Source organism: Numida meleagris, chromosome 5 (genome assembly GCF_002078875.1).
Source record: "Numida meleagris isolate 19003 breed g44 Domestic line chromosome 5, NumMel1.0, whole genome shotgun sequence".
Lineage (NCBI taxonomy): Eukaryota > Metazoa > Chordata > Aves > Galliformes > Numididae > Numida > Numida meleagris.
The window spans coordinates 50,787,152-50,813,618 of NC_034413.1; the positions used below are offsets into that span (position 1 = coordinate 50,787,152).

At 45.9% G+C, this 26,467-nt stretch overlaps 1 protein-coding gene across 2 annotated transcripts; it reads left to right on the forward strand.

Moving 5' to 3' along the window:
* CHN1 (chimerin 1) lies at positions 875 to 25,789 on the forward strand. 2 transcript variants are annotated; one of them, XM_021400341.1, is made up of 7 exons: positions 876 to 1,324; positions 10,700 to 10,784; positions 20,242 to 20,415; positions 21,121 to 21,198; positions 22,355 to 22,492; positions 23,474 to 23,579; positions 24,865 to 25,789. In XM_021400341.1, the coding sequence occupies exons 1-7, from the start codon at positions 1,073 to 1,075 to the stop codon at positions 25,034 to 25,036; spliced, it is 1,005 nt and encodes a 334-aa protein (XP_021256016.1). In that variant the 5' UTR covers positions 876 to 1,072; the 3' UTR covers positions 25,037 to 25,789. The 2 variants fall into 2 exon arrangements, with proteins under 2 accessions (XP_021256017.1, XP_021256016.1); XM_021400342.1 differs by lacking the exon at positions 22,355 to 22,492 and having other exon boundaries at positions 875 to 1,324.

Below are 26,467 nucleotides of genomic sequence, written 5' to 3' on the forward strand. Positions count from 1 at the left end.
GATCTTTACGGGTCCCTTCTGACTCAAACGATTCTGTGGTATGTTGAACCTCAGCCTCTGCAGCTTGCCCCTCTGCGGGTTATTAGAGCCCAGGCGCAGGGTAGCGGTGGCCATGCAGGGGAACGCAGAGTACTTTCAGGACTGAGCCGTGCAGCAACACTGTGATCCAGCTGCAAAACACCATTTCCACCCAGAAGCCTGCGACAAACTGCGCTTGTCTTTGGTTGTTACTGAGTCATGAGAGATAAAAATACCTCTGCTGCAGGAGGGAGAGTGGCTGCAGTGCTGCAGCCTGTGCCGAGCAGTGAGGGCTGCCTTCCACAGGCAGGTTGCTCAAGGGGAAACGTCCTTGTGGTGCCAGCGTGTGTAGGGGACACGGTGGTCAGCCCCGTGGCGTGGGTCGCTGCTGTAATAGCAGCAGTGTGCTTCTGCTGCCTGAACGAGAACTGTTCGGGAATGCACAGCAGGCCCAGCTGTGGGTGTCGGTGTGGTGTGGGACTGCCTGGTGTTCTGGGAGCCCTACAGGAGGGCAGCTGGGGTCCTAGGGCTGTGGTGGGAGGGGGCACGGGCTGAGCTTTAGGTGGCCGCTGTGCTCACAGCCTGCTGGAAGCAGAGGCCGTTACCTGACGTGAGTTTGACGAGCACCCCTTTACGTGGATAACGCTGACAAACGTGAGTTTAGAAGAATAGGGCTGGGCACCACCGCCCGGGTCGGCAGCCCCCGTTACCCCAGCGCCCACGCGGCGATGCCGGCTCACCCCCCGTCCCGCTGCCCGGCTCCCGCCGGTACAGCCGCGCCCCGCCGGGCCCCATTGGCTGCGGGGCGGGGGCGCGGGGCGGTGCCGGCCGCTCGGCTCTGCCCTACGCGGGGCGGCGGGAGCGCGCCGCGGCCGTCGGCGGAGGGAGAGCTGCGGGCCGGTACCGCCATGCCGGCGCGGAGCCCCCCGCAGCGCCGCGTCCCGCCGAGCTAGCCGTGCCCGCAGCGGGCCGCCGCTGCCATGCCCCTCCCGGCGCCGTCAGAGCGAGCCTGACAGGCGGCAGCGCGGCCGGCTCCCCTCCCGTCAGTTCCAAAATGCCGTCCAAAGAGTCGTGGCCGGGGCACAGAGCTAATAGATCGGCGGTGCGCAACTCCAAGCGAGAGGGCCGCCAGCCCGATCTGCTGATAGCAGCCCTGGGGATGAAGCTGGGCACGCAGAAGTCGTCGGTGACGATCTGGCAACCTCTGAAACTCTTTGCTTATTCGCAGCTGACATCGCTTGTCAGAAGAGCAACGCTGAAAGAAAACGAGCACGTTCCCAAATATGAGAAGATTCATAACTTCAAGGTAAGAAATTCCGCTGCTTAGTCCTTTTAAAGGTACTGTGGGGATTGCAGTTTACTTTGAATTGCTCCGTGTTGCAGCACAGCCATACATCTGCAGGCTGTGACTTGGGAAACTTACCTGTTCCCATTGCATCTCACTGCTGGGCACACCACCTGGGCATCTTCAGAGCACAGCAGCAGTGGAACGAGGATTCCATTGCTGGTTGCTTATGTGTGTGTGTATGTTTGACACTGTGTGTCAGATCCAGGTTATCTGTTCCATTTACGCTTGTTGGGTACCGAGAGATGCCAGCAGTAATGAAAGCTGCCAGCTTTTCTTTCCATTGAAGTCATAGTAGTTCAGTTTTACTTATGATGATGTGATGCTGAAAAGTCGCTTAGATCTGATTAGAGGATTAAACAGATCTCAGTTTGTCGCTGGTAAATAGCTTAAGAGGTAAGAAGCATGTTCTGCTGCATCTGGACGGAGCAGATGGTCTGTGTTTCCCTTCGTTCCTGGCTTCTCTCTTGTGTTAATGAACTGAGCATGACGAGAGGAGCACGACTTCTGTGGGGCTGCTGGAGCTGCTGACATGGGCAACTGTCTTGTGGTGTAACAAAATCTGCCTGGCCTTCTGTGTCACTTCTCGCTATTGTGTCGGCTTGAAAAAAAAACAAACAACAAATGCCTTATGCTCTTTATTAGGACGTGTCAATGCAGCACGTGCGTGTTGTGTGTCTGCCTGTAATAAGCGTCCGGTAAAGATTCAGTAACCCAACCTTTGGCAGTCAGATGCATGGTGTAATGCACAGTCCTGGTTTGGAAGGCTGAGTGAATTGATGTCATCTTGAATTCCTGCAGCAGCCAGTGTGAACTTCTCAGACAGGACATGAAGCCCACGTTGTCTTTTTAATGAATTTTTATCCCCTATAACTTTTGCTTTTATCAACTTTAAGAGCTGGGGAAACCAATGTCACATAAGCCTCTGATGATTTAATTAATTATGAATCTCTTAATTATCTCAGATTTTTGGTTTTCATTTCCATCGCACACACATGCATGTGTGAATGTGCACATACATGCACGTATGCATACTTACCTCCAGGCCATTGGATTTTATTTCTACTTCCTTCTGGCTTTTCAGTTCAGATGATGACAAAAATTGGAAGCTGTGGACGATCAGGATGTTTTGTTGGACATTACTTCTTCACTGGAGCACAAATTTGAGAGCAAAATACTATAAGAACAGCGTTCAGTATGAGCTCTTGGCATGGACTAACCCTGCCACCTGTCAGTTAAATGCAGAGCCTTTTTTTTTTTTCAGCAAGACCCTGAGATGTCCTAGAGATCTGAGACATCTTGCAACTTTCATTTGTTCCTTAGAGTCTGAAGATGCATCCTGCAGGCAGTCATTTCCCATGTACCGCAGCCTATGTAGGGTAATACGTATTTAGTTCTGCAGACATCTCTGTTCCTTAGCTGCTTTCCTATAACAGTCTGAAACACAGCTGTTTTGAAAACAACCTGACAGTTTGATTTTCATTCATTTGGGTTTGGTTGTTGCGTGTTGGTTTTTTTTTTTACCCAGAAGCTGTTTCTGAATAGTTGTGTAGCTGAATTTTCCAGCCCTTATTCTGAAACAAGCGGCATGTCTGATCCAAGGTCGTAGGTACAGCACTGGCTTCCCATGCAGGTTGCTTTCTTTGTAATAGTTGTGTTGTAGTTCCTTTACATGTACAGCCGGTTGGAGAATTTACCTTTAAAAGCAGCTGGTTTCTCAGGTCAGTGAGATGCAGTCAGCTTGCACAGGTAACTTTACTATAGAAGAGCAGAACAAAACACTCTTGCCTGGAGGGGTGTGCAGCAACGTGCTGAGGGCATGCTGCTGAGCATGGCTCCTCTCCTTTCTGTAAGGAGTAACTGCAAGCCCTTTGGGATGATTGCGTGATGGATTTCAAATGAATGGCTTGTGTACTTCTTTGCTTTATTGTTCTTCACATCTGTCCAAATTTTCTTCCTGCGTGTAAAGACGTCACCATTTATAATGCCTCAGTAAGTGCCCTAGGTTGCCTGCCAAGCAGCAAATGTGCCACCTATGTGGGAAGGAAGAAAATGTCAGCCTGAAAATGCTTTCTGGGCCTTTCCTTGGAGGTAGGCTTTTGAAACAAGAAACAAAATGAAGGCATAGGCCTCGGCTGACCAGCAGCAACTGCTGTCCCCAGGGCTCCACAGCAAGAAGGACGCTGCTCTGCCCCCCCGCAGCCCATGTTCTCTTGGCCATGCAGGCATGAGGCAGTACAAGACCTGACACTTTGCCCAGCTGCTGCTTGGACCAGACATGCTGATCAGTCGAAGAAATGATGGACTCTTAGAGATCCTTTTATACTGGAGATTCTGTGGCATCTCAGAGGGAGGAGGAATGGAGAACAGTTAATGCACAGTGGCTAGTGCCGGTTTCACAGAGCAGAGGAGATGGCAGCAGGCACCCAGGAGTGGGCCTGGGGTTGGGGCGTTTTGCTCCCTTGGCTGCCTGTGGGTGTTCCTTTGGTCACCTCTGGCCGTGATGGCACTCGCAGGAGTTTTGCAGCTGCTGACGGCCCCAGGCTCAGACGCCTCATGCTCTGCAGAAGCCAGGAGTCAACTGTGCTCATCATAGCCAGGCTGAGCACTGCGTTTCCATGCATCGCATTCCCTAGGATGTTGTCTTAGTTCTCTTTTGCTCTTCATTAAAATATGCATGTCTCCAGAAGACTGTTTTTTCTCTATCTTTCTGTGCAGTATTGATACTGCTACACTGTTTCTTAGTCACTATCTCACTAATGCCCGAGGCAGCACAGTCAAGTTAATTACAATAAATAACACTTGTAAGGCTGCCTGGTAGATCAGCGAACATTCAGAACACAGCTCCCTTTCGAACCAAAGCTTCTTCCAGAGAGCGGAGGTGTTTTTCCACTGTCGCTTAAGCCACGCCATTAGGTTGGTCTTGCTTGTTACAGTTCATCTCTCCGTGCTGAAGCAGCATCCCAAGGTGACCCCTTTGGAAGGGAGGCAGAGCAGCCCGTACACACGTGAGAAGCGGGATCGGTGAGGACCAGTGTTTGCTGGAGAGACCTTACCAATATGGAGGGACTTGCTCTAATAGAGAAACTGCTTGTACTAACAAAAAACATTTGTTTGAAACAAATACACCGACCTGGCCCTGGCCCAGATTTTACCTGTGTAATTGTATCTGTGCTAGGTGTTTGGTGGTGTAAAAAGTCATAACAAATCAATTCCATGCCAAATTATATTGTTCTAATGAGCTGCTCCTGAGAGCCCTGCCTAAACTCTGTGAGCCAGCAGGTGGAAAGTGCAGATGAAACGCTGCAAGAAGACCTGAAACCGTAACAAACCTTTACTGCATTGAGCAGAGACATTCTTCTGTGACTTCTGACATGAACTCATTTCTATTTCTGATCTTCCAAAAAGTGGGGCAGATGCAGATTTGGGGTGAGTTGGTCTAGCTCCACCGACAAGAGCGTGCTGCTTTTGATGAAGTCCAGCCCTGGCAATGAGAAGATTTTCAAAACATCTTTAAATGAGTCACTGCACTCGAATGAATATTCAGGAGGAGAGCTGGGCGCCGCTAGCGCAGTCCCTGGAGAGAGCCTCTGAGCGTACTCAGAGATAGGAAAGCCTCAGGAAATTGGAGGTTTCTTTTGGGCTCCTGGTACTTGGGGAAAAGATGTTCAAAGGCAGTGGCAATATCTGGAGAACAGAACTGGAGAAAATCTTCCACAACACTTCTGAGAAGATCTTGTCAGTTCTGTGTAGCTGCTCCTGAAACTCGTGACGCATTTATGGCAGTTCTAGCCAGAAAAGCTTTTAGGCATGGATGGATTTAGTTTTTTCCTCTTATGGTGTTTGTTTAATGTTTCTTTTTAACTTTTTTTTAAAGCCTTGGCTTTTCTAATGCAAATTCCCGGTAGTGCATTATTATTTAACCTTCCCTGGTTTCTGAATGCTAGTCCCTGAATTCAAGATCTGCCTCCATTTTTGTTTTTGGTTTTGGGGTTGGTTTGTTTTTTTCTAAATCCGTATTTCAGCAGTAATTCCGTCCCACTTTACTGGTAGTTTTCTAAGTCATTAGATGTGGCTCTTGTGGGTCTCCCATATGCGCGGCTGCAGGAACGAAGCAGCCCACGAGTGGCAAGGCTCAGAAACACTCTGCAGGGACTGGGCAGTGCCTCCAGGGGCAGGGAGTGCTGCTTCTGCTTTCATCAATGCTTTTTCCTTTAAATTAGCTGTAGCATTGTTGCAAAGTCACTTCTCTAGGGATTTGTTGAGGTTTTGTGTTAGATTTATGTCATTGCGTGGAGTGTATATGGCATGTATATATACATACAGTTTGAAGTGTAAGGATTTTATTCAATTCTCACCTATAGTTTATGAATCTTGTATATAGACACAGGTGTTAAGTAACTTAGGCCTGAGATGAAATGGACAGTGTTCCAGTTTCTAGATTTCAATTAAAAAAAATCATCTCTTCAACTCTGCAAGAAAGGTGATCAGTTTCAGTGCATTTACAAGGAAAAAAGCACACAGCCTGCTACTCTCTCTGCCATTTTTTGCCTTGTCTCTCTCAGAGCAGAACCTACCCCCATTTTCCAGTTGTTCTTATTTCTGCTGACATGATCTGCACAAACCAGGAAGTCAACGCGACATGACAGTGCTTCGGGCTCCAAGTGGGTGAGGACTGGGAGGAAGGGCTGCTTGCTCAGTGTTCATGTCTGTGCCCGCTGCCCATAGCCATGCTATTTATACTTGATGCTCTGAACCAGAGCCCCTTCTTCAGAATGGAGCTGCAGGATGAAGTCATATGCTCCATGTGTGTAACACCGCATCTGGGTTAGGCAGTCAGCTCTGCTTTTGGTGGTTTGTTCCAATACTCTCATTACACTCATTTCTGCTGTACCCTCATGTGATAGTGAATTATCTTACAGCTGCACTCTGCCACGCCTGTTGTCATGGCAGTCTTCTTGTTTCTGAGATTACTCATCAGCAGCAGCAATGTTTCCCTCACTGTAGGAAAGTCGTGTTCTGTAATATTTGGAATGCTTGAGACCCTTGTTTTAGAGGGCCTGCCTAATGTTAATATATGCAAACACTGAATTGAAGAATTGGCCAAACCAGCAGTTGAGATGGTTTGTTTTCTCACTGATCTCTCTTCTATGCCCTTCACATCCAGGCAAGCTCCCTCTGGACCCAGGGCGGATAAAGAGGGCATGCCTACTGGGTGCCAGCGTGGGAACACCCAGTGCCTGATGAAATCAGCTGTGACTGAGGAGACAGACATTAATAATACAGGCTGAGTTATCGTTTTAATTGAGACTTACAATGTCTCCTGTATCCAATTAAAAGCTTGGTAGAGTCCCAACAGGCAGAATTCAGTTGATGGAATTGCAAATCAGCAAGGACCACTGAGCTGACAGGCTTCATCAGCAGCGTCCCGTGATCCTTAGGCATTTGCCTGAAAGACACTGGTATAGCCGGCGGAGCCGCACCTTGAGTGCACCATGCAGTGTAGGTGCCCAGTGTGCGCCATCACTCAGTCTCCAGCCAGCTTGGTCTCCTCCCCAAGCACCAACAGGGCTGCTGCCCAAAGCTGGGGGTTCTGGAAGTAGATAAAGCTGCAATGCTTTTTCCATCCTTTCTTTAGTCAATATATTTCATCTCAACACAGAAGATGTTGCCTGGGTTTTCAAAATCCCATTCTTCTTGCCAGCAGCTCAGCATGGAGGGCTATGGAAGAGGCTACGCTGCTCTATATGGAGCATGGGTCCTGATGGAGCTGCTGTCCAGGGAGACAATGGCAGCCTACAACAGGCACAGCTTTGTTGTGTGCTGTCAGAGAGACTGTTTTCTGAGTTTGGTGTTTATTTTGCATATACATAACTTGTCAGATCCAGCCTTGCTTTCTGCCCCGCTAAAGCTGCGCAGATCCATCATGTTCTTTCACGTCACATTTCCAAAGCACTTTGCCGATATTCTCTCATTCTTCTCGTCCCTGCCTTGACAAGTTATATAATGCAAGTCCCCCTTTTTGAATGCTGATTATCTGCTGGCTCATTCCTGGTTTTCAGACACCAGCCAAAGAACTGCCCAGTAAAAGCAAAAAAGCATCAAAAGTAAGTGGATTTATGCAATATGTAGGTAACTTCAGCAGTGATTATTATAGAGCCTGAGAATTATCAGATCTCTGCTGGAGGAGCTCCCAGCTCCTAGGTATAGACTGCTGTCAGTCATCAGATCATTTTTTAATTTGCTTCTCTTAACTTTGCCTCTTTTTCTTAGCAATATTTTAATTAAACACAGAAAAACAAATGATATTCTATAACGTACGTAATCACTAATCACCAGAGGTAAGATATTTTTCCTGGCATATAAGAAAATGTCTTTCAAACCCAAAAAAAACCCACTCCTCCTACATAAGATCACAGTCCTTTTTATTGTACCTTGCTGGTGTTGTGGGAGAGTTCAAAATAGAAATACCAATGTTAGGTTCCCCTATTATCCTCAGACTTGCAGGGCAGCCTAATAATTGGATTTTATCTCATTTTAGAAGTAGGTATTTTCCTTTGAAATTATCTAGAATTAGATTTTTCTTTTAAATTTCGTATTTCCCCTGGAAATTTATAGATGAAGATTAAAAACAATTTGTCTTGCTCTCCCTCTCACCTGTTTTTTGCATTCTTAAAAAATCAGTCACACTTGAAACCTCATGGAATGAGGGAGAGGATTTTTGGGATCGAAGTGAGAATGAAAGATTTGGGAGATATGAAGCCCAAGTTAGCAGTTTCGTACTCTCACATTTTATAAGACATCTGCATATGGCAGATGCTCTTTTTATAAGGGGAAAGACACACCTTATAATTTAAGACATGGATCTCTGGAATTCTGCTGGGTGTGCTGTCAGAAAACTTTCTGGAAAGGTGTGTTTTTAGTTTTGAAATAAGCGAGTCACTTGGCAGGTTTTTAGAATGGGGAATTGAATATAAAAATCAGAATGTTATGTTAAAGGGTCATGCAATAGACTCAATATTGTTTGCAGGTGCTGGCCCTCTTGCTAGCAATGGGATGCAAACGTGTTCCTCCCTAGCATGCTGCCAGGTCCTGCTCTGCAGGGTGAAGCAGTCGGAGGGCTGGTCTGGCCTCAGAAGACCACTTCTCACTGTTTTCTGGCATGGCTTACTGCCTCTGATTTCATTTCCAGCGCTCTGTGCATTCAGCTTGTGCAGGGCTGGACCTCCAGTTCCGCTCCATGGCAGCGGGAGCTGAACATTCTGGCAGCACTGGGCTCTGTGCAAAGGCAGCAGCGCTTCCAGACCCCAGAAGAGGCATCAGGGCTGGTCCTGCAGGGTCGCACAGACCAGGAGTGGAAGGGCATCGTGGGCCAGAGGGCCCCTAATTAATTTTGCTGGGGAACCTCCCCTGGCATGTCAGGGAAAGGTCAAGTCAAGAGAAAGCATTACAGAAAATAGAAAAACCCACCCATAGCTTTTAATTTGTTTTAATTTTGCATTCAGAATAATGAATAAGGAAGTAATTTGAATGGGACAGCATAAAGCTAAGCAGGTTCGGGACAAATGTTCACCTGAGAAGGTGATTTCCTAAGGAAATGATACAGCAAGGCATTGCAGTGTTTGGGTGGAGCCTGGCTGCGTGGGATGAGTACGGTGATCCTGAGACAGTGATCCTGAAGGGCAGAGGCCAAGCAGGGACTCATAAAGGGAATGATGCACGCTGTGCTGGAAGGAAAGGGGAGAGCAGGGGAGCCTGCCTTGTCCCTGCTGTTTTGAGTTGCTTCTGGGTCGCAGCAGCCACCATCACTGGGACAGGCAGACTGAGCCCAGGCCTTACTGGTGACTGCAAGGCAAAGCTGTGTTAGTCCCGCAGGCATTAAAGCACAGCATTTTGCTTGAGAAGATTAGAACGTGCTTACTCTGAGAAGGAAAGGCTGTCGGAGACCTGGAAAGAAGTACGAGGCTGAGGAAGAAAGCCAAGAGGATGTGGGTAGCACAGGTGGGTAACGGAGAAGAAGGTGTGAAAAATCTCTTTGTGTGGAGAGGGAACAAGAAAACAGAGATTGCAGCTGCTGACAAGTCTTGTCATCACCTGCTTCACAACAGTCAGCTGGAGCTGCGAGAAGAGAGCAGTTGCACCTCCAGAGTTGGCGGGGGTGGCACTGAACTGCTGGAGCTGCTGGGCTGGGGACATGCAGCACCCTGCACTGCCCCTGGAGATGCTCAGGACGCAGGGTGAGCAGGGCTGGGAGCTACCCTGTGCCTTTGGGAATTGGAGAGCAGCTCTCCAGGGCAGTGCAGCAACCTGTCCACTGTCACTGCTTAGCAGGCAGCAAATGCAGGAGGGTCTGCAGCCAAAGCAGGACCTTGCCTGGGCTGCTGGGTGCTTGTTGGAGGTGAGTGTTACCTGGGGTCCAGCTGCTGGGTGCACCTGGTGCAGGGGGTGCTAGCCACCGATTGGCTCTGGAGAATTGACTGAGCTAAGCCTCAAGCATTTTTATTGTATTTCACTGCAAATTTTATTACTTTATTGTTACCAGTTTCTTGCAAGACACGCAGAGTCTTGTACACTGGCTAAGGAAGTGATGATTATCTCTGCAAACTGTCCCATGGTCTCCTTCAGCAGGCACTTTATCAGAATAAAACCTAAAGCAGTTTGTGGCATCTGCAGGATTTGCAGCTCACGCATGAGCCAGGACTGAAAGCTGCTTTGGCTTTTTCTTCCCTGGCTTTGAATTTCTTCCTGGGTCAATAAGTTCTTGTTTTCACTTAGTAGATTCATTTAGATTTCCAATTTATGGCATTAGTCTGGAGAGAATTAATTTCCTTTCAGAGCTGTTCTGAACTGGAAAGCCTTTGGGGAGTTCCCGGGATGTCCGTGCAGCACTGGTGCTTTGCCAGGCAGGACGCTTTCCACCCGGGGCTGCTCCAGCACCCATCACCCTGCATGTCCCTCATGGAGGTGCACTCCGTGCCATCACTGCTCAGGGCTGGAATCCTGCCTGGACTGAGGGGTTCCAGCAGGTGGGATAGGAGTGCCATCGCTGCTCGTCCTGCAACAGCACAGAACAAGAGCAGACCCCAGCCTCAGCCCTGGTGCTCTGGGTGGTGAGGAATGGGCAACACATTCCCAAAGCATTGCAGGCCCCTTGGCTGTTCAATCCTTTGGATGCTTCTTTCTTCCTCTCCTGCGATGGTAAAGAGAAACTTTGAGCGAATACGTGCAGAGCCTTCTAAGAAGAGGAGTTCTGGCTTATTCAGGCACGTTGCTATTGATGTCTGTGAAACAGTTGGGTTATTCTCTGTAATTTTCCTTTCTGCTACTGTCTTCCAGGTGCACACGTTCAGGGGCCCGCACTGGTGTGAGTACTGCGCCAACTTTATGTGGGGCCTCATTGCTCAGGGAGTCAAGTGTGCAGGTAACGCTCGTTCTCTCTCCTTTACCTAAGTCACCCCAATTGTTGTCACTGTTGTATTTGCGGCATGTTTCACCATACACCCATGCAGCATGGGTCTGATCTGACCCCTGCTGAAATCTGAGGAGACACGTTCCCAATGCTGCTGAGGGTTTCAGGTCCCCATGTCGGTAAAAGCAGAGCACCTCTTGAGTGCTTGTGGGGGAAACAGCAGCAGATATTGGGTTTTTTTTATTTTCATTTCAGAATGGGGGAGAAAATAGGTAGATGTGTTCTTCTCTTTATCTCCTTTATAATGCATTACATTTGCTGATAGGTGTGAGAGACTCACCGAGAGTCTTCATATGCAGGGTGGGCAAGCAGCAAATTTCACATTGCAGTTGTGAAATGGACATTTGGGTTCGTTTTCTGTCCAGCACGGCAGACTCCCAGTGTGCCATAGACCCGAAGTCGTGTCCCGGGCCTGCAAACTTGATACAATAGTAAGAAAGAGGATGATGAATAAGGGATGCAAACAAAAATGTTGCATAAGCATGCAGGTGCTGATATAAATGTGTGACACACGTGGCTGTCACTGCAGGCATTTCTGGGATTAAGCCTCTCCAAAGTAAAACACTTTAGCAATTTCATTGATGTGATTCTCCTGAAAAGAGAGGGCAGTCAGCTTTTTTCAAAGGCAAAAAAGGATCAAAGTGATCAGAATAGTTTACTGAATTTAAAAGTATCTTATGACATTCTAGCAGCCACATTTATATAAGTGGTGCAAAGAAATGTTGATGTATAAAGACCTGCATATGTTGCCCTGGAAACTGAATTTTCAGGCTAATTTAAGAAAATCTGCTCTTCTAAAGCTTTCTGAAATCTTGTCTCGAGCAAATAACAGAGCTCTTTATCCCAGAACTCCAAAATAAAATAAAAACTAATTAATAGACAAACGAGATGGAAATATTTCAAAATTTTTCCACCAGCATTATTTGAAACACAGTATTCTGTCATTATCAGCAGACTCTGCACTGTCCAGGAAACAGTGCTGATTTAAGAAGTGGTTGGGTAAAAATGCTTTTTCCTTTCTTGGTATTCCCCCCTACTGAGTATTTATTTGCAGCCACGTCCTTCCCTGCTGCATTAAGACTCTTACTGCTTCTCACTGCTTTTCACATTTCACAGGATGTATGCACAGTGCTAGAGGAGAAAGAGGAAACATGATTTTGTTCTTGAGTAATTTTCAGAATAAAGCATTTATTTTTTTCCCTCATATGAGCCTGTAAGCGTGCCATCTTCCTTTCTCACCTGAAGTAGAGTCCAAAGTTTTGGTTTGTAGGAGAAACCCACTAAGCATTTCGAGATTTCTGATATGTGAGATCAAGCCAGAAGACCAATAAAACCAAACAGTATGAAGGCTCACAGTGCTCCATGGAAGTGTGGAATTAACAAGTAATACTGTTTTTGTAATTTCATCTGAAGTGTTTGTGATGCTTTTTAAAATGTAACTACGATGGAGCTGATTCTCTGGTTTTACACAGATTTTTCTAAAAACTTCCGAGGAGCCGTTTTCTTTCCTCCTTATGGGGATGGTAATAAGAACTGCATGCCTTCCCTCTTCCTCCTTGACAGTCTAGAGGAACATATGTGTATTAGATGACTTCATAGTTTCAGAAACTATAATTAGGGCTTTCTGTCTTGTGTAAGATTTCGTGTTGGTAGCTTCCAGCACCTTCGATGACCGTATTCATAGTTGAAAATCTCACGCTGTAAAACCACGCTCGCTTGCTGGGGTGGCTGATGTGGGAGAGGTGGCCCTGGTGCTGATCAGCCAGCCCTACAGCCACTGAGGGCAAATGCCCTTTGAGCAGAGGCTGAATCCTGTCGTTCACAGCGTGATGAGTGGTGACCAGGGAAGGCACGCTCTGAGACAGAGCAGTTTTGTTTGGAGGCAATGCGGTGGGACATCCGTCACAGTTACAGAGTGTTGATGTTGGATGGGTGTGGAGATGCTTTCGAATTCCCATTCAAATGGCCTGGGGAGCCACCACTGCCAGCATAGCGTGGAATAGCCCAGGCTGGAGTGCCACCGCTTTGGCTGAATGTGCATGAGTCCTGGTTTAAAAATAAAAAAGTAATCGTTTTGCTTCTGAACTGAGCCATTTTAATGTGGAAACAATGAGGCACATACACTGGGAGCCACACGAGGCCATTGCTTTTCAGAGTAGGTTCATACTTCAAAGAAAAATTACAGCTTATAGTAGGAGGCAGCCCACTTGCATTCAGATGGGTTTCGATACCACTCCAGGGAAATCCACAAAATCTGTTTTGTGGTGTATGTAATCATTTTATTGAAAATACCTATGAGCAAAACTGCACTGATCATATGTAATTTTATATTTTCAAAGCATTTGCTTTTTGTAGCAGACAGTTGCACATCTCAAGAGGAATCTGTTGGCTGTGCAGAAGCGATAAGTTTAACAAATATAAAGGGATTACTGCATGGGCTGCACCCAACCATTCCTGCACAAAAACATGCCGAAACAGGCATGTGGGGCAGTCCAAGACCCGACAACAGAGATAAATGTCATCCATTTGAGAACAGAAGAGGAGGAGCCGGAGGAAAAAGTGGAGCTTATTTGTAATGGCTGATGGATTAGCTTTTGTTACGCAAACAAGCCAATCCTTTGAAAAATAATAAACCAGAACCAAACACTCGTAACTGTACATGTGCCATAGCAACCAGTGAGGATGCCTTAGCAACCTGAACTGCCCTGGCTCAGGCTTTGTTTCAGGCCAGTGTGACTGAATGTGTCCCCCTCAGCCAAAATACAACCTTGAGCACATTCTGTGCCTTTCCAGGCACTGCTCGGTGTACTTAGCCTCTGGGAGGTGGCTCTCCATAGCTCATCCAAGGTCAGACTTCATTGCAGATGGAGCAGTATGTCTTTTCCCTTCCACAAAGACCATCCCTGCCACCTGAGCCATGGTTGAAGTAAGACACTGGATCCTGTCTTGACTACGAAGATTTTGGGATTAATGCATGTCATGAAACATGGCAAGATTTTATTTTCCAGAGTTAAGACTGGGGGTCATGTCCAGGTTTTGGATCCTGTAGAAAATGAATTGGTGGGCTTGGTCTGACTTCTGCTGCAAATATATCCAGAGCAAAAGAGGAATCATTTCTTTTTCCTTGAATTTTATTCTCTGAAATTTTATCTTTATTTCCTCAGCTTCTTGAAAGAAAGGTTGGCTTGTTTAGAGTGAATCCTTACCACAGGCATCTACTCTACTCTCTCTGAGGGTCATGATTCCAACTTTTGCATCCTAGCCACAGGCCCTTAAAATTTTTTTGAGCTGAAGGCTCGTCCGTATGCAAGGAGTCTGCATTTTCTGATGATGTGCTCCGTCTCCAGCATGCTTTCCTTTGGGCTTTTGCCGTAAGTAGAAATAACTGAAGAAGCGTTTGAAATTATAATGCCAGCAGCTTGTGTAAACAGCCAAGCTCAGCAGAAGTTAATGAAGACTTGAGAGAATCTCCAGCTCCAAATCCAATACAAAAACTTTAAAAATGTGTTCTTAATTATATTCCTCCTATGTAAGTCTCCTTGTGCTTACTGTGCTCATCCCATTGCCCAGAATGTGTTCAAAAGAGAAACTGGAACAATATTCAAGGAAAATTTACAGATAAGCACCAGGGAGTTAATTTTGTGAATGGTATAAACATGTAAGACCCAGAAACATAGATGGAGACTGGTGTGTTGTCAGAGCCTAGAGAAAGGCATTACTGCTGCATTGGTGTACTTCCAAGCAGGCTTGTGAACCAGCAGACTTGTCAAGGGCTGCGTGTGTAGTGTCCCCTCCACAGCCCATCAGAAGTGTTCAAGGTGATGTATAATCAGCTCCTTCCTCCGTACCCTTTTGCTAATGGTTCTTTATAAGTGATTTAATTGGCAGGTTTGTTAAAACAAGCTGGTGTAAGAGCAGTAATTAGCTAGGCTTTCTCTGGGCTGTCTTAGCCTGCCTCCTATGGAGCAGATGCCTGTCTTCTGCTTTCCTTGGAGTAGGTGACTTCTTTCTGAAGAGCTGATTGAAGTAAACTTGCAGCTGGATCATCACTGCAGGGGCAAGTAGCTGATGCTGGCTGAGCAATTGTTTTGCCTTGCTACTAAATCCCTTTTGGTGCACAGCCCTCCTTTGCCCCACTGGTGTGTGGGGATGAAGGAGACCCCAAAGGAGGCAGCCCATCGTCAGGCAGCAGTTGTGCATGCGCAGTGTTCACGTTTTTTGTGGCTAGAAAAACAACTGATGCACTTGTGATGTAGCTCAGCAAAGGAGAAGGGAGGGAAGCTGCCCTGTTCTGCCCATTATACTGCCTACTCTCAGAGTAGCTGGTGTGCTTTGGGCATGATAAACTCCCATTCTGTTCACACTTGTTCCTCAAAAACACATCCAGAGTTGAGATATGCATCCAAGTTCTGCTGGTTCCTTGACTGCACCGAGGCCAAAACCAGCACAAAAGCAAAGCAGAGCTGCAAGAGGAGAGGCCAGGGGCTGTGGGAAGGGGGCTCTTTGGAGAACAGCCTCTGCCCACCTCCTGCAGGTGGTGATGCTGTTGGAGGAGTTGCACAGGATCTGGTGGTGTTCCTGTGAGGAATGAGCTGTAACGTTTCAAATGCTAATCAGGCAGCGGAGCCTTGCCTCAGAGCCGTTCCCATGGGGAAGCTGTTCCCATGGGGAAGCTGAAACTGTAAGTCCTAAAAACGGCTTTATCTCCAAGCCCACACAGACCTGGGAGCCTCGAGCAAGCCAGCGGCCCAGCAGGGAAGCTGTCGAGGAGGTAGGCAGGTGTCGTGGCCCACAGCCAGGGAAGTTTCTGACCAAATTGCCTGTGATCTTTCGAAGCTTCCATAAAAATCCAACCTCCTCCACCAAATGTATTCTCTAGAAAGAACATCTCACCTCTGTTTGCAATCAGTTTTTGCAGCACAGGCATACGTGTTCTTTTGATTGGGATGGGGGGAGATTGACTTAGTTTGAGAGGCTTTTTTTCCTTATTGTATTTCGTAAGCCCGGATCTTTCTGTAGTATTAAGAAAATTTGTTGCCAAGTAACGAGCTGCCCTCTAGAAATTGCTTCCTAAAGAATAGCGTACCCTATCGTGCGCCATATAGTGGTGTGACTGCTAGCAGGTTTCAGGGATCCTATGCGTATGTCTGAAAGCAGTTCTGCAGTGACATTGCTTAGGACTCTGGTGGGACAAAGGCTGCCCCCAGCTGTGTGTTGCAGGTTGACAAATGGCATGTGTGAGGCAGGGCAGCACAGCGGGCAGGTTGTCTGCTGGTTGAGATAGTCCTGCTGCAGAGGGCTGACCCTTGTTGCACAGCCCTGTGCCGTGTGCCCTGTGCTTGGAAGCACAAAGTCCAGCTTGTAGAGCCACTGAGGCACTAATGTGCTTGTTCACACGCACCCTGGGTCTGAGGGAATAGGAAACGTTGCTTTCCCGACTCCAGAAAAGAGCACTAAATTATTAAAGGAAGGCTTCTAGCTCATGACTGATTGATGAGAGCAAATTCCTTTCCAGCCTTTTCACCCTTGCAAAAGTAACAACACGGATGATTTCCACATGAGTAGAACCCATCACCTGCACCCCAGGTAGCTTCCTGCAGCTGGTGGCACGGCCACGGCCATCAGGTGCCGCAGCGGGTGGTCCTGCACAAGGCATCGTGCTGTGCCACCGCTCCCACCCTTACCGCCCGTCTCTAGCGAATCTTGCAGGCTTTTTGCAGGTAAGATACGTCTGCCTTTGGCTCATAAAGCTGCTTGTCAGAGTGACCAAATGCGTGAATTTTTCTTTGGGATAATTCAAAAGTCTAATTAGAATGATGTATATAGCGTATGGTACAGAGGAGCGTGATCAGCAGCCATGTTACCCAGTGTATCATAAACCAAGGGAAATCTAAAACTGACTAAAATCAAATCAGCCCGATAACAAAAAGCGACAGCTCGGTATATTTTAGTCTCTGCAAATATTTATAATGTGTGCTCATGGGGTGATATTAAAGGACGTATATCTTTTGGTTGTGCTCGTGCATTAATATGAACACCTTATTTGTCCTTTCAGCCCGGTGAACTAACATCAGTATAAGCTGTTTCTTAAACATTACAAAACCTTTTTCTGGGCATCATGGGAAAGTATTGTCAGGCTGGTTTTAGATTTAATAGCTCTCACAGAAGCAATGTCACAGCCCACCTGAGCTCCTAGATCAATATGCTATTAAAGTCAGGGTAGCTTATCACTGACTTTTAAAGCTGACTCTTTTTTTCCTAAGTTTCCAGACTTCCTATGTACTCTCAAATTTATGACTGCATTTTTTTGGTCACATTCCGTATATTTGAAAGGTGGCCACAATTTGCTAGCTGGATAAAAAGGAATGGTACACATGACTTACGGTTCGAGTTGGGAGAAATCATCTCTGTAAAGGTGGAATTCTGATTAACTGAAGTCAGCGGAAGTTTTCCTATTGACCTGCCAGGGGTCATGACTGCATATTTTAAATCTGCCCTGGGTTATTACAGGATTTATTGGCAGATATGATGCTTATGGGGGTTTTTCTTTCGCTCTTCTCCAATTCATGCAGCTGGTCAGTGGGTAGGCTCTGATGAACTCTGTAAGAACCGGATAACGTTCTTTGTTACTTTGCAGTAGATCAGGAGTAAAGCTGCTAATGCCAACTTAGCTACTCTGGATTTATTTTGATATAAGTAAACAGACCTTAAGAGTGAAATCAAAAGAATCTTGGTCTTACTCAAGAAACCCAGCCAGATCATGCAGATACAGGCAGACAAGGCAGGTGGACGTGAGGTTTCACCATGCAGAAGCGGACAGAGGGAATCAGGTCTAGGCTTTCCTGTTCCTTTCTAGATGATTCTCAAATAACGGGTTTCAAGGCATCGATGAAGCACCTGCAGTGAGAGCAGAGGGCAGTTGTATTTAATAATACGCAATTTGCAGGGGAACTGCAGTCTTTTAGTACTAACAAGTAAGCTGGATATCACTAGAGCAGAAGGTTGGCACGTTGCACACAGCTCTGCGGAGCGGAGGGTTGACCTTCTGGCCGTGTGCTTTCTACCTTGTCTGAGTTAGCGAAACAGACAGACGGTCGTCCTTCAGCCGTGCGTGACTCTGGCTGTCAGCTTGGTCAGAGACTGGTGACTGAGACATGACTGTTAGCTCAGGAGAGGGATCCACCTGATAGAAACCATGGCACCGAGGAGATTCAGCTTATCTGTTGAAACAAGTAGCATTTTTCTGTTGCAAATACACTGAAATCCCTTACAAGGAGATATTGCTGTTAAATTGCTAAAGTGAGTGAGCCTTCTACATTTACTAAGAGCTAAAGAGCCTTGACTGTTAGAAAGATATTGCACAGCCCAATAATATTATTGAAAGCAGTGCTCATGCGCTTTGTAAGCATTCAGTATCTGAAGAGTTTCTAGGTTTAAATGTTTCTCAGGAGTGTTTGTAAGCCCTTAAGCAGTGGGTCAGTACATAAAATCCAATCAAGTGTAAAGGAAGAACAAAAGACAGAGAAGGAAAGTTGACTTTTTCTGTTGTAATTCTGGCATTAATGAGGTCAGATCCAAAGCCTATTTGAGTCTATGGGATTAGCAATAACGCAATTATTTTCAGAAGCAAGGTTTTCACATAGGAAACATCTCTGTAAATTAGATATTTTAATGAAATAAAACTTTCTTGTATGTAAATATAATTAGGATGAGCTCAGTGAATGTGATAATTGCTTTAAGTCAAGTATAAGACACTTGGAAGCATGTTTTTCTATGTTTATATATTTTAGTCTTAATTAGCCTTGGATTCCCAGAAACATAACTCTAAGCTCTATTGCTGTCTATGTGAAGTGGCTAATTTGCACTCAGGAAATGACTAGTGAGTCCTCATGAGTAAGACAGAACCATTCCAGTCTTGTAGACAGCAGTTTTGACAGACATTGACAGCATTTCTGAGAAATCTTTTAATATTCCAAACTTTTCACCCTGATGGAGTAGGTGCCCCTTGCGGCAGCCATAGGGATCTGTGTACAGTCATGATATTTGCATTCATAAATACTGTTTCTACCGCAAATTTAGGGTTTCAAAACAAGAGAAATCAAGAATTAAGATTTCCCGTGGGTTGCCAGGATGCTTCCCTTCTGCGTGTGCATTGAGACATTGCCCCTCGTTCTTTGGCTCCACATTCTTTTGCCTCTACCACTGATCCTTGTTCTGGTAGCAGAACAGATGGTTCTGGCTTGCTAGCACTACACAGAATTTTGTTTTCCCCTTGCTGTTGAAAGTGGAGCCATTGCTCACCCTGGCAGGGCGGCATTCAAACCCTGCTCCAAAGGCGAGGAACTTCCCTGCATTCCCACCAACGGCCAATGAATGTCTGTGGCAGAGAAAGCCAGAACATCCCCCTCCCATTTTAGAGCTTGAAGCACTGAGGATTTATGCTACAGGATTTGGGTCACACATTTCCAAAGAGTTCGGGCTCCCTATTTATAGCCCTGAGGGACCTGATTTGCCAGAGCTATGCTGAAATGGAGTGCTGGTGGTATTTAAAGCCTGGGCGGAGCCGCCCTCACCCCGCTGGCCCATGCGCTCTGAGGTTCTTTGCAGTAATGAGAATAAACTGCTGGCAGAATCCAGGGGGAGTCTCTGCAGAGAGCTGTTCAGCACTGCAGTGGGAAATGACAGATTCCATCGTGGGGTTAATCCTTCAGGTGTCCACATCCCTTTGTTCCGCTGCTGTGGAAGCGCAGGGGGCTGGGCCTGGCAGTGGAGCCGCATGGAGACGTGGGCAGGGCTGGGGGCTCGCTGAATGCCAGCTGCAGCTCACACGTAGCCCTGACCTCACTGTGCCACGCTTCTTGCTGGCTGCCGCTTCCTCCTCAACTCCTGCAAGTCTCCTTTGCAGAACTGGAGAACTTGCAGTCAAGTCGGGGTGCCGGCTGCTGGGTGCTGGCTGGGCACCGCTGCTGGCAGAGGTAGCGGGCTGTGCTGAGCTGAAAAGGGGCTGTGCTGTATAATCAGTGTTGGTTTCCTGTGCGATGGTTTTTTCCCAAACCCTGGTTAGTATGTTCTGTGTGGTTTTGAACAGAACAAACATTTTTCCATAATCTGATTTCAGCCGAGTTTCACTTAGGCTAAATTTTATTTTCCTTTTGCTGTGGAGTGGTTTGTTTATGCTTTAAAAAAAAAAAGAATGAATAAATAAGTAAATGGAATATCATCCCAAAGTCACTTTTAAAGTGAATGGAACCGTTCCGGTGTCTGCCAGCACGGCTGCACACCCAGCCTGTGGGGCTGCAGAAGCTGCAGCTGCAGGATCAGGTCAGGATCCTCGCGTACTCGGCAGTCCTGACCTCAGGATCCATCTTCACCAAACACCAGCCTAATTGTCCGTTCGTTTTTCCCTCAGATTGTGGTTTAAATGTGCACAAGCAGTGTTCCAAGATGGTCCCAAATGACTGCAAGCCAGACCTGAAGCATGTCAAAAAAGTGTACAGCTGTGACCTTACCACGCTAGTCAAAGCACACTTCACGAAGAGACCGATGGTGGTAGACATGTGCATTAGGGAAATTGAATCCCGAGGTAAGGCGTAGTTAATGGGCTCTTGTTGCTTTACTGATAATCCGTTTAGATTGATCTGGGTCATCTGGGTTTCTGCTGAGCGTATGATTGCTCAAAACAGATTTGCACAAGACGTTTTATGACTGCCACTTACCCTACACTGTTAATGTTATACTTCATATTATTTCATGGTTCGTACCCATTTATAATTTTATAGATTTTCCTAGAACCTGCTTAATGGACAGTTACTACTTTATTGTTACATATTGGCACCTGTCTTTTCAGTGATATTTTTATTAAAAAATCAAGTGAATGTGCCAGGATCAAAGCCAGTTAGCGCGGATGTGTTTCCTCTTGCTGGTTCCCATAGTCCACAGATATCCTTTTCTAGAATTCGAATATTTGTTTTCACTCTGAAATGATGACAGAACATCTCATATGCTAATCTCAGTTATTTTTAAATCTGCTGTAATTGGCTTAATATGTTTCTTCAGCTCTGAAACCGTTTGCATAAACATAATTTAGTGCTGATATAAGGAGGCAGCTAATGCAAGGGTCAGGGTTAAAAGGGCAGGGTAAGATTTCATTCTGAAAGAAAAGCCTGATCAGGCTGTTAGCTGGTCTGCTCTTCTTCCCTTAAATGAAGAACCTGGCAAAGAAAGGACTGGGTGGAAGGAAGCTGTAAGATTAGTACTGATTTTAATCTTGTTGAAATGTTCCCTGCAGGTCTTAATTCTGAAGGACTGTACAGAGTCTCAGGATTTAGTGATCTTATTGAGGATGTCAAAATGGCGTTTGACAGAGGTACATTCTTCCCTTGTGCTTCCGTACTAACTAGACACAGCCTTTATGTGCAGCCCCAGCCTGCCTCATGCTTCTCTGTGCCAGTGGTCAGAGGGAGTTGGGGGCTGTGCTGGCAGAAGGGCAGGGGGGTCTCCTCCATCAGGAAAGCATATCAAATTCTCTTTGCCCTTTATTACCAGATCTGCTCTTCTCCTTCCATCAGTATCTGTGCTTCAGTGACCACGTACATAGGAAATGATAAAGCTTTCTGAACTAGTGCCCTAGTTTGCAAGTAAAACTGCGCTCAGCGGGGTGGGAGAAGGACAGGGCACGTGGTGAAGTGCCTTAAGAGGGCTGTGCAATGTAAATGCATCTTTCTGGATGAAAGCTCCAAAATAATAAGATAAATACAGTCATGCAAACAAAGTTTGAATTATTACACTCCAAAGGAAGTCAGTGAGAACAAACTCTTCTCTCTGACAAAAGGCAGTAGGAAAATTAAAGGCTTTCCAGCTGCAGTCCCCCTATCCCAGTAGAAATCAAGGCCAAAATCCATTCTGTAAACGCTCCCTCTTGCTTCAGCGGAGAGCTGGACCTATTCACACAATATCTGCCTCCTCTGCAGCCTTAGCAGGGTGGGGATGTGCTGCAGAAGCCAAGTTTTGGATCCATGTCCGCTGCGGTCAGGAGTAGGTAGTGTGCTGTAGCTAAATGGTGAACACACGTTTTTCTTATGAAACAAGGAGGCTGCGGATAAAGATGGTTTCGGTTGCTTTTTCTTTTTTTTTTTTTCTCAGACTTTCCCTACTTTCACATGCAGTGCTGACAAATGTGTTGTTTGGCAATGCAGTGTGTACAGAAATAGCTCAACTTCCACACATTTCTACAACATAGATAGTGCTAGAAGAGGCAGGCAGGTTTTTTTCTCCCCAGAAAAAATGCTGCATTTTTGAAATCGTTTGAAGCGAAGAAACGATAAGTTTCTGTATAAAAGACTCAACTGTGAAATTATGAACTTCCCAGCCCAGTAACACAACGTTTTCCTCAGAAATCTAAAGGCTGTAGTTTTGTCCAGTCTAATAACGTTTGCTTAAGCAAGATACTGTTTTTCTTTCGAATGCTGTTTTACATCTGTTTATATTTCCAAGGCTTTAATGTCCTTGCCTTCTCCACGCAGATGGGGAGAAGGCTGATATTTCTGTGAATATGTATGAAGATATCAATATTATCACTGGTGCACTTAAACTGTACTTCAGGGATTTGCCAATTCCACTCATCACATATGATGCCTACCCAAAGTTTATAGAGTCCGCAAGTATGTATAATGCTTTTTCCTCCTGGTTTTTATTCTTTTCTTCTCTTTTCCGTGCATGATTTGCCCGTTGATTTGGTGGCTGTCCCCATAAAACTTCCGCTGCACGCCCTATTTAGTAAGGATTGCAGGAGTAAGTGTGTGCTGCACATTATGACACAGTCGTGTGGTGTTACATGATCATGGGCACATTTGTCTTCCCCTTTGTCGCCGGCGATGCGTCCTTTCCCTCACACATCATGGATTCCATCCCTTTGCATGTATTGCGTGAGTCCCTAGTACTTGACAGTGATATTTAAAGTCTTTGTTTTTTTCTTGCTAGAAAGAAAGTGATTTATGAAAATGCTTAAAAATAAGAAGCCGTTTGTTTCTACAGGCTGATAAGTGCTCACCATAAGGGCACCGCCAAGGCTAGTCTCGCAGGTGATGAGTCTGCAAGCAGGGCAGTAGGGCTAGCTGGAGCATCTCTGCCGAGCATCCCGGCTGCATGAACCATCTCTGCCATTTAGCAGGCCCCCCAGCACACCTGGAGAGGTGTGAGAGAGCTGTGGGAAGAAGGGGAGGGCCGGATGCTGGGCTTGCCGCCGCCCTGGAGAAGGCTCTTTCCAAGCAGAATGGAGACAGCTAGGGAAGCTGATGGCAAAGTTCCCGGTAGCTTCTGCTGTTCCAGGGCTGCACCTGTGGATTATTTGTGAAAAACTGGTCCAGTCAGCAAGGTCTGCAAGGGGAATTCTTTTTAGCAGGCTGCAGGGAATCCTTTAGTGAGTGCAATTTGGGGGAGCTTTCTTTGTCTGAAACAATCACATCCTGACTGTGCTCTGAGCTTCGGATGAGCAAATCTTCCACGATGAGCTTTGGATAGGTCCTGTAAATGAATAGGCCAAGAGAGCTGTGAGGTCCTGCTCTCCTGCAGGCCTCCATTCCTGTCCTACCGTGTGTGAGTTCTGGCTGTGCACATGGTGACTGTGAACATCTGTGTTTCAGAAACCACCGATCCAGATGAACAGCTGGAAATTCTCCACGAGGCGCTGAAACTGCTGCCGCCTGCACACTGTGAAACACTGAGGTATCTCATGGCACATTTGAAGAGGTGGGTAGACTGTCTGCAAAGCAAAGTCCACGTCAGGACCTCTAGAAAGGCTGGGCAAGGCACATCAGATTCTGCAAAGCAAATTTGGAGTTGTTCCTGGAGGCTGGCTGTGGTGGAGAACAATCACTGCTGAGCAGTCTGTCCCCCAAGCACTGGTTTTTACCCCCACTTAAAGCAGTCAGAAAGTATTTGAAGGATGTGAGTCAAAAAGGCTGTCGCTTTGAAGCAGAAAAGTCTCCTGCCTGACAAACGTGTGCTATGTTTAAAGTTACAATGAATATTTATGGTTAAAAAATAGCCTTTAGTATCTCTGGAAGTAATAAGTTACTGCCTGGGCAAGGAACTAATACAGTTTAATGCGCATGGATTGGAGTCTTTTTCTGCAAAGTCTCATCTACCCTGATAATCTCTGGCACACTAAAAAGAAGGCACTTACTAGGCTTGAGCTGACACCCATTAGGCACAGAGTTACTTGGCCTGGTGAGGTTTGCCAGTGTGGACCTCCTCATGCCAGATTCCACCTTCTCAAAACTATAGAAACATCGGTTCTGTGTGAGGTTCCTCCACTGCCCTCAGGTGGAAACCGGTCAGTAGACTTAAAAATTGCTCGAGTGAGACTGACAAATGGAGATCCAGTACAATAGCACGGGTTCTATTTCATTCCAGAAAGTACAGGAAAAAAAATTACGTGACAGGTTTGGGTATCCATTTCAGTTTCTCTAATAACGCAAAAAAGTTTGTGTTCTCTAATAACACAAACTTTTGTCACTGTATAACAATTAGTCCCTTTCTTTAGGAAAAGGACAGCTTGATATTACGGTCTTTTCTTTTCCATTTGTAGTTCTTGCACAAGTAGGAATACATTGACTCTGCAGAGGACCTCAGGCAGAATTCAGCTACAGGGCTTCTGCCTGATTTGCCCGTTTATTCATTTATTCCAGTGACATTTCAAGTGGAAGTTTTAGAACAGACAGAGGCATGAACAAAAAAAAAAACCACCTGACTGCTTGTGAAGCGTGAAGATAATTTTTCCTTACCTCGCTCAGGAGTTGCAGTTGCTGCTCCAGTTAGCAAGTTGACATTGCACATTGTATTTGTGGTATTGGTGAACAATAAAGCAGAAGGGTGATGAAATGCACTCATTTTTAAACATGCACCTAATGCGTCCGATCCAAAAAGCTGTTCCCAGCTTCTCCTTCCCAGTGCTTTTTAAGGCTGTGCAGTCATTATTTGCGCAGGAAGCATCTCCCTCACAGCAAGTGAAAAACCCTGTCCTTTCTTACAGAGTAACGCTTCACGAAAAGGAAAATCTCATGAGTGCAGAGAACCTGGGCATCGTTTTCGGACCAACTCTTATGAGAGCGCCAGAACTGGATGCGATGGCTGCGCTGAATGACATCCGTTATCAGAGACTTGTGGTGGAGATGCTTATAAAAAATGAAGACATTTTATTTTGAATATTTTGGGGGTTTTGTAATAAAAAAAAAGGAAGCAACGGCGTTCTATGGATGAAGGAATATTTTCAAGTAATTTAATGGCTCTTGTCGCTGAATTCCGTATTTGCTAGAGCTTTCGATGTATTCAGGATAAAAATGAAGGAACTCTTTGTCATTTCTGTAGTGCCATTCAGCTGATGTTGAAAAAGGTTAACACATACTTTCCAGTACTAGTAATCCTGGGTGTTTATCATGTGAAAATAAAAAACGAGAAGCCTACAGCTATTGCATGATCTGCTCCCTGTTCTCCCTGCTCTGGTGAGAATCATTCCATGAAGAAAACAACGGACCTGGTGCGGCATCTTTGTTCTGGATAGTTTGTGGTTGTAATTCAGCATGTTTCTCAGTGTAAACCTGTTGTGAATTTGCTTTTATGTTCTATGTAATTGGTTTCTGATACTAAAAAGAAGGCTGACTTATGTGAAATGGAGCCTCTGGCAGTTTATTGGCGTTTCATATCATTCTCTGCCACTGTTTTGGCTGATTTCTTCTTGGGTTTCTTTCAGGTTTTTTTCATCATATAGTAATTTGTTTTTAACAGAAACAAAATGTGTACTTTTTTTAAGTAATTCTCCATGATGTTTATGGTGGTTGCAGCAAAATCTGCAATGCTGAGCAGTGTTCCTTTATTATTATTGCTATTTCAATTGTAATTTTGTATTTTTATCTGGCATGCATATATTAATTTATTAAATTTTGCCTTTAGAACTCGAACATCAAGTTATTTCTTTTTGCTTTGTGAGCATGTTTCAGAAATCCTGTTTGTTTCATTCTTACTGACTTCCGCTCGAACAGCCTCTGAATTAAAAGCAGCAGGTTAGAGCATTGCTCTTTCTGATGAGACCACTGATCGAAATGCTTTGGAGCCTGACACTTTGCTAAGCTTCCCGTGAATTTCTCTTTATATTTTATTTGAAAATTTCTATCTGCATTGTCTAGGATACTTCTCAGGAGCGCTTCAGAATTCTTAAATAAACCAAAGAAGTGCCATCAAATCATCTCCTGCTTCATAGGTTACGTACACTGCTGTAATTGCCTGTACACAAATTGGCATTGCAGTTTGCCACTATGCAGTTGTAGGTGCCCTGAATATATGAATACACCACTGAAGGTCAAATGCAAGTGCATCCCAGACCACGTGCTCCACGTTGAAGGTGTTGCAAAACTGCAGCTCCCAGGAAAATGGCACAAGTCCCAGCTTGAAGGGCTGGCAGTAAAAGAAGGACAGAAGGAGAAAGGGATCAGTCTTTGGGCAACGTAGACGGGTACCCGTGGAGAAGAAAGACATCATGAGATGCTAGAGCTAGGGAGATGCTTTGCTTGGGCACCTTCCCTGCTGCCTGCCCCAAAGGAGAGCAGCCAGGTGAGGCTATCTGGAGCTTCACCCAGCCC